Source organism: Oncorhynchus mykiss, chromosome 4 (assembly GCF_057628025.1).
Source record: "Oncorhynchus mykiss isolate SJ-2025 chromosome 4, ASM5762802v1, whole genome shotgun sequence".
NCBI classification, from domain to species: domain Eukaryota; kingdom Metazoa; phylum Chordata; class Actinopteri; order Salmoniformes; family Salmonidae; genus Oncorhynchus; species Oncorhynchus mykiss.
In genome coordinates, this window is record NC_143025.1 from 21837478 (window position 1) to 21845601 (window position 8124).

General features: G+C 41.7%; 1 protein-coding gene across 2 annotated transcripts in view; it reads left to right on the top strand.

The window, feature by feature from the left end:
* The window catches only part of LOC110521504 (long-chain-fatty-acid--CoA ligase ACSBG2), a 56398-nt gene extending 49486 nt beyond the window's left edge, over window positions 1-6912 (top strand). For both annotated transcript variants that reach the window (XM_021599102.3, XM_021599099.3), the window contains exons 9-15: window positions 351-527; window positions 1101-1282; window positions 1583-1825; window positions 2008-2225; window positions 2367-2506; window positions 3747-3993; window positions 4770-6912. In XM_021599102.3, the coding sequence (XP_021454777.3) occupies window positions 351-527; window positions 1101-1282; window positions 1583-1825; window positions 2008-2225; window positions 2367-2506; window positions 3747-3993; window positions 4770-4888 (1326 nt within the window). In that variant the 3' untranslated portion in view covers window positions 4889-6912. The remainder of the gene's footprint in view (window positions 1-350; window positions 528-1100; window positions 1283-1582; window positions 1826-2007; window positions 2226-2366; window positions 2507-3746; window positions 3994-4769) is intronic.
* The last annotated feature ends 1212 nt before the right edge of the window (window positions 6913-8124 follow it).

Sequence of the window (8124 nt, forward strand, 5' to 3'; positions counted from 1 at the left end):
CCATCATATATTTTTATATTTCAGACTCTGACATTGCTTATTCTAATATTTCTAATTGCTTTAGAATTTTTTTGATTTGCATTGTTAGGTGTTACAGCACCGTTGGAGCTAGGAATATAAGCATTTAGTTACACCCACGATAACATCTTCAAAATATGTGTACGTGACCAATAAAATGGCTGCACATTAGGTTCCATTGTAAAGATCTATGAGAATGATGCACTATCAGTGTCGTGATGTAAACGTGTAAAAATGTAGCCTCCTATCTATTCAAATCCACCTTTGCTCCGAGTTTACTTGTGAATGACCAGTGTTTTAATGACTGTCTCTCTCTCGCTCTCTCTTTGTAGCTGACATGGACAGCGTTCGCTGTAGGCCGCCATGTCCAGCTGACAGAAGCCACCAAGTCTCAGGAGATGGTTGTCAGCTACCTGCCTCTCAGCCACATCGCTGCTCAGATGGTGGACATCTGGGTCACCATGAAGGTTGGAGGGGCAACCTATTTCGCCCAGCCAGACGCACTGAAGGTGATGGTCTTATTCTTATTTAGAAGAGGACCTTTTCCACATTCTCCATGTGACTGAGAAGATTGTTCTGCAGTCTGTTACTCTCACTTGTCCTCCCCTTCATTTTAGATTAAACCTAGTGTAATCCAGTTAAGGGAGGCAGTTTAAGTTGAATTAATTTCCTAAGGGGGAAACCTACTCACACAAGACAACTCTTTGTTTTGCAATTTATCAGTTCATTAGTGCAGTGTTTCCCAACTCTGGTCCTCAAGTAACCCCAAAAGCAACACCTTTTTGTTGTTGTCTTGGACAAAAACACCTGATTCAACTTGTCAAGCGTTTGATGATTAGTTGACATGTAGAATCAGGGGGTACGGGAAACACTGCGTTAGTGTATCTGCTGTCTGTGAAAAGGTTATTCTTAAAATAAGTGTCAGCTTTACTAAATGCACTACGTTGCAAATGCTTTTGAACAGTTGTCCTCAGGAGCTGAACTGTCTTAATGTGCTAGTGTCCGTATTACACTGCTCACACACATGCTTTGTGATTACCAACCCCTTCAGTGTGTGTGCCTCCCTTCCTGTCTGTTCTCAGGGCTCCCTGGTCAACACGATGAGAGAGGTGCGTCCCACAGCCTTTATGGGCGTACCACGCGTCTGGGAGAAAATGCAGGAGAAGATGAAGTCCGTCGGGGCCAAGTCGTCTACTGTGCGCAGGAAGGTGGCAGTCTGGGCCAAAGGAGTGGGGCTGAAGACTAACCTCAGCAAGATGAATCAGTATGTATACCAGTATGAACCAGTATGTAGCCTATTGAATAGGGTGAGGGGGATCTGTGTTCTAATTTACCTGTTGCACCACCTGTGGTTCTGACTTCTTAGTGATTTGATTTGATTTTGTTAAGGCCAATACTACTGTCACAAACATGACAGAACAGGATGAGAAGTTCTCATGCCCACGCACAGTATAATAATGCTAGCACAGTATGTACAGTAGTGAACTACAGCCTGAGGTATAAAGATATAGTAAAGATGTTCGGATGTTGTATTAAACTCCTGCTTCCCCTCCTGCCTGCTCAGGAATGGAGCTATGGCAAGGACGCCTGTCAACTACCGCCTAGCCAAGAAGCTGGTGTTCAGAAAGGTCCGTAAGGCCCTGGGTCTGGACCGCTGCACCAAGTGTTACACAGGTGCCGCCCCCATCACCAAGGATACCCTGGAGTTCTTCCTCAGCCTAGACATCCCAGTGTACGAGCTGTACGGAATGAGTGAGAGTACTGGACCTCACACCATCTCTCTGCCCAATGCATTCCGCCTCACCAGGTATCTTACAGCAGATACTCTCCACACTCCCCTGAACACACAATGCCTGACATTACATATTTCCATGCTAACTCAAATTAATTAATTTCACAGGCCCGAGCACATGCATACCTTGGCTTTTAGCAAGTGTATTTGCCGTCGATTTACTGTATGTTCTTCATGTATGTGATTTGTCTCCCAAGCGTTGGGAAGTTGATCCCTGGCTGTGAGACTAAGATCCACAGTCCTGACCAGGAGGGCAATGGGGAGATCTGCTTCTGGGGGCGCCACGTCTTCATGGGCTACCTAAACCAGGCCGACAAGACAGAGGACGCCCTGGACGCTGAGGGCTGGCTGCACTCTGGAGACCTGGGCAAACACGACGACAACGGCTTCCTGTTCGTCACTGGACGCATCAAAGGTACGCAGTCTTCTCTACACACTATAACCCAGAACCCAGCTTTAAACGGAACCGACTGAAGTTAGTTGAAAGCCTGTTAGTTGGAAGATTCCACAAGTTAGAATTATCCTAATTAAAAACCCCGTTTCAATGCGTTCCCAGAGCTGATCATCACAGCGGGTGGAGAGAACATCCCTCCAGTGCCCATTGAAGATGCTGTGAAGGAGGCTGTGTCGCTGGTTAGCAACGCCATGCTCATTGGAGACAAGAGGAAGTTCCTCGCCATGCTGCTCACCATTAAGGTATGACCAGTTAGCTACAGCACTGTTGGTGTAAAACCAAATCCCCATTCCAACTCATACCCCGTTTAACTCAAAGGTCATCTTCTAAGTTCTGACAACCATTTCTATTTAGAACAAGGTTGTTATACAGTTTACATTGTGTAACATCCTTTAGATGGCCATCTATTGCAGCCACTTCAAGAGTATCTGATAGTTGAGAAATACCATGTGTAATCAGATGCAGCCTCTGAGATTGCACAGTGCTATGTAAACTCCTTATGTAATCATAGGATGTGGCAAGACTGTCATAGTGGATTCTAATATTTTAGCTGAAATCACAATTCCTCTTATGTTAAGGCAAATTCTGGTGGACATTTTGTACAATGCCATTCTTTGCTGTCTGTTAAGTTCGTGTTTTAAGTATCCCTATATTTCTGTTATTACTGTGCTATCACTCTTGTTATTAGTATGCCTGCATGGTAGTCTCACTGGTGATGGACCTGGCCTGAGTGCAATGGCAACCATGTATTGTGGAAATACGGTTTAGTAAACGTTAAACTGGAACCTAGCCGTTGTCATTTTATGTTAACAGTATCATTGTCAGTTAACCCTTGGCCTATAATGGTCACACCCCCACGGAAGTCAATTAACATAATATAAAAATCGGTCAGTTTAAGCTAGAGAGGTTTTTTGCATGGGCTGTGTCTCAATCCTCCGATATCTCCCTTCCGCATCTGTGGTGGAAGGTGACAGAGCTAAAGCATTGTTTGTCAGACCAGGACACATTCCGAAAATCGGTCTTCTCACAAAAACGTCTAGCGTCTTCTCGGTTTGGCCTACTAACTATTATGACCACTCCTTTGAAAGCCGAAGACTCTCACAAACACGATAGGACAGACCATTCAGAACAAACTTCCTTTAAAATTTTTTTTGGGGGGGGACCATCTGTTCCATGTAGGGAATCTGTTAATCAAGGTGTTTCTATTGGCTAATAGCAATGCCAGATTGAATGTTTCATCCAATAATTTTATATTTTTTGATACCTTAAGGGGTCTTAAAATTCTAAATCAAATAGCTTAATGATCCATCTTAAAACAATTCCATATGTTAGCCCCCTCACCCGGCTTAGACTAGGGTTAATGGCATTGATTAATGAAACATAAAATATGATCCATGCACAAGACAGCCTTCTAAGAAAAATGCATATGTTGTTCTTTTATCTCCTTCACTGACTAAAACTACATGTCTCTTTACCCCTCAGTGCCAGGTGAATGGAGACACTGGTGCTCCTGAGGATGAGTTGACGCCAGAGGCCGTAGAGCTGTGCCGGAAGCTGGGCAGCAATGCCACGCGAGTCTCAGAGATTGCCGGCGGACGTGACCGGGTCATCCATGCTGCTATCCAGGAGGGCATCAACCGCGTGAACGAGAACGCCACCTCCAACGCCCAGCGCATCCAGAAGTGGATCATCCTAGACCAGGACTTCTCCATCACTGGGGGAGAGCTGGGTGAGGGGAGGGGGGGCTGGGGAAGACAGTGTGCATGTTGGTTTAGTGCCATGTTCTTAACTGCAGTATGTTTTTTTCCCAGGTCATTAGATAGGCTGGACTCTAGTTTCCATGATGTATATAGCCAATTTCAATAGAATAGTTTTTGTTGCCCTTTTCTCAGTCTATTGCAGACCATGTCATCACTGTAGTTTTCCCCACCTATCCAGTGGTGGGTGTCAATGAGCATAACAGCAGTGTACAAAACATTAACAATACCTGCTCTTTCCATGACAGACTGACCAGGTGAAGGCTATGATCCCTTATTGATGTAACTTGTTAAATCGCCTTCAATCAGTGCAGATGAAGGGGAGGTGTCAGGTTAAAGAAAGATTGAGCCTTGAGACAATTGAGACATGGATTGTGTGTGTGTGTGCCATTCAGAAAGTGAATGGGCAAGAACATTTTTAAGTGCCTTTGAAAGGGGTATGGTAGTAGGTGCCAGGTGCACAGGTTTGGGTGTGTAACGTTGCTTGGTTTTTCCACGCTCAAGTTTCCCTGTGTGTATCAAGGATGGTCCACCACCCGAAGGACATCCAGCCAACTGGATACAACTTTGGGAAGCATTGGAGTCAACATGAGCCACTATCCTTTTGGAATGCGTTCAACACCTTGTAGAGTCTGACGATTTGAGGCTGTTCTGAGGGCAAAAAGGGGTGGTGCAACTGAATATAAGGAAGGTGTTCATAAGTTTTGTACACTGTGTATAGCTGATGCAGTCTCTTTTTCTCTCTCAGGCCCCACTATGAAGCTGAAGAGGCCAGTGGTCATGAAGATGTACAAAGAGCAAGTAGAGCATTTCTACAAAGAGGTGGTGACCCCAAGCACCCCTGACAACTCCCTTCCCCCCAAATAGGCCTGGGATAAAGGCCCTTGCAGAGCAATTCATAGAACCGCAACAAAAGACCTGCAGCCAGAAGTCTCTCACACATACACCATACAGACCATCACTCCCTGTGCAGTTCCCGTTTACTCCTGTGAAAATGTTTTGTTAGCTTCCTGCTTTGGTTATTGGGTTTTTGTTCACATTTGTGGGTGTTCTAAGGAAAAACATCCATGAGAAGGCGTTGTAAGTCTTTGATTTTTGAAGATGAGTTATTGATGAGCTTATTTCAACTTTATTTGTTTTGTGATGAACAATAATGCATGATAGATGAAGTAGAGTTGTATGTGATGAGGCATGGTTAATGTGCTTTGATACTTGAGACTAAATGGCATAGTATCCAACATTTCCATAGGAAATGGTAGTAGAAATTTGGGCTACGTTTTGAAAAAGCGTTACTCACAATTATTTATTTTTCATTTGCCAAAGTCAATACTTACTTGGACCAAAGACACATTGGATGTGAAAGAATTATCCAGCTGAAAAACTGATGGAAGTTTTCTTCACATCCAGTGTTCACTCGTCAAACGTTCCTATTTATTATTGTTTTGCTCTGTCTGCATTGGTCTGGTTTCAGAGTATTGATGGAAGTATATCATTGTTGTAGCGCGGTCCTGCAATAAGAGATGGCCAATGACAAATGAAGTTGTAGATTTAGTTAAAGCAATGGCTCAATGTTGAACTTCTGCACCTACCTTGTCCAATAGAGAGCATCCAAATCACTTTTTTCAATGCGATGGAACCATATCATTCAAGCCATATTTTTTTGTTTCCTATGTGTTATGACATTGTCATACTATCTGCGGAATTGCCTGGTCTTGTTGGAATGTTTTATAACGATTGTGTAAAAATGTTGTGACCGTTGTTAAATACTGTAAATATATTTTGCCTACATTGCCTCTTTCCTCTGGTCTTCATTTAAACTGTTTTATTAAGTTGAATGTTTTTAAAAGAACTGTCTTCAGCTCATCAGTCTTGTCAAGCAGTGTGACATTCTTTATACTTGCGCCACTGAACTGAGTTTGTCTTTCTGAAAACTGGTTCATTACATGTTCTCTCCCGAGTTACCTTAATCTAATACAAGGATACATAGAGGAAATTTGATAGCGTATCAAAATTAAGTTACCGTTCATCCTGAAACCTTCTACATCCAATAATACCCAGGACCGGTATGGACTGGGGTTTGATCTTATTACACTGCACATACTCTCCCTAAACTTCATGTATATGAATATGCTGTGTGAAATGTCTTTAACCTACTGTACATGTTCAGGTCCTTGTGTAATTCTGAGTTTTAATTATTGGGGGTTTATTTGGGCCACTTTGTCAGTACAAATGATACTCCTTGTACATTGGAATAGGAAGAAATCAATGTTTTATTCTGGCTTCCAGCACTTTTCACCATTTGTCTTTTGAAATACTTGAATTTTTTTTATTAAGTAATCTAATGCAATCCACAGATCCCTTTGTAAAATACTATTCCATTCTCTGTGGAAGGTGAATATGCCAAGGCCCTTGCAGTTTAGAGATGTTAGGTCTTCCACATACAGCTGGTGACTGGCTTGTAGTGTTTGAAGTTGTATATGGAATGAAAAATATTATTTTCAAAAGTGGAGGAAATGAAGGTGATGTATCTGTATTTTGTTATTTTCTCAACTGATGTCATAGCTTTCTGTTGAAGCTTGTACTGACATACACACTGAAGGTCTGGAGCTCCATACCACCAACAAAGTCCAATGCAATTGCAGTCAACTTTATTACACTTGAGCAAGCAATCTCTTCAAATGCATACAAGACCATGAGAGTTCATGACTGCCATCTAAAGACAGAATACCGGTTTTACCTGACCCTCAACACTTTCAAAACTTTTTAGTATCAGGTGGGGAAGAAAGTGTCTAGAGTTGATGTGCAGTGCCATCTTTAAACTAGCAGCTGCTGAGGAAAGAAACCTTAATGTATGTGATCTAGCTGGAAAATAAAGGTTATTTATTCTGAAATATTGAGCAGTTTCATTCATTTCCTGTTGCAAAGTCAAATTTGACAGCTATTTTTCAGGTTATTTTGAGATTGAAATATACCAGGTTGCCACTTAAAGTAACTGCCCAGTGAAAATCAACTACTATCCAAAATATAGCTGCGAGAAACAATGAACGGGGTTTGTTGGATAACAAAGCAAGCATTATCACATAGGAACTACCTTCCTTTATATGCAAACATGTTTCTTTAGGTTAGCAGTCACCCGGAGAGCTGAATGAACCTGGAGTGAATCTGATATAGTTCATGGGAAGATTATTTTTAGCATTAGTTACATATACAAAGGACGGTTAATAGTTTCCTTGAGTAATTTGACCTCAAAAAACAAGGCTAGTTTTAGGGATATCCATGATTTCAAGTTGATGGGCCACTGGAGTGGTTTAAATAGACATGTAAAATCAGATTTTGGATTTATCAACTCTGCCATCTTTTGACCCATCCATTAGCTTTTCTCAAACGAAGTAAAGACATACCATGGACCTTTCATTTCATTCTTTGGTTCATGAGAAGTTTTCTACAATGGTGGAAAATCTATCCTAACGGACTTTATGGGTCCTTGAGACAAAATTGTTCAGCATGAGGAAAGACACCTACAAAGTTTAGTCTCTAGGCCAAATGAGGGTTTAAGTGAGACTGCTTATCTATCACAGCACCACCTATAGGCTGATCAGTGCCATTCTTTTTGTGCCAAAAAAAATAAAAAAGACCAGTCTATGCTTGAATTATTTGACCATGTCAATGGGGGGGAACACGCCTAATAATGTTTGTAGCCAAAGCAAACATTTTAGGAAAACACTTAAAACCCCACAAAGACTGTTATAAAAAAATACTTGCTCTTTCTTCATAGAACATGTCAACAAATCAAATTCTAATTTATCACATGTGCCGAGTACAACAGGTGAAATGTTTACTTATACAACCCCTTCTTTCATGTTAAATATTAGCCACTATCAGTATCAAACTTCAGTAGGCCTAATAACAACACATATTCAACTGCCAATTCACTGTTAGTTCCCTTCAGTTGGTATGGCTTACATTATCATTCCATTGGTTTCGTTAACCTTCATTTGCTTCTTCTGTAAATGTCATCACGGTCATGTGGTTGTTGCTGAGGATCATTAGTAACAGCTGGTATTATTAAAAATAGACATGTAGGCAAATTAAATAATTATGGA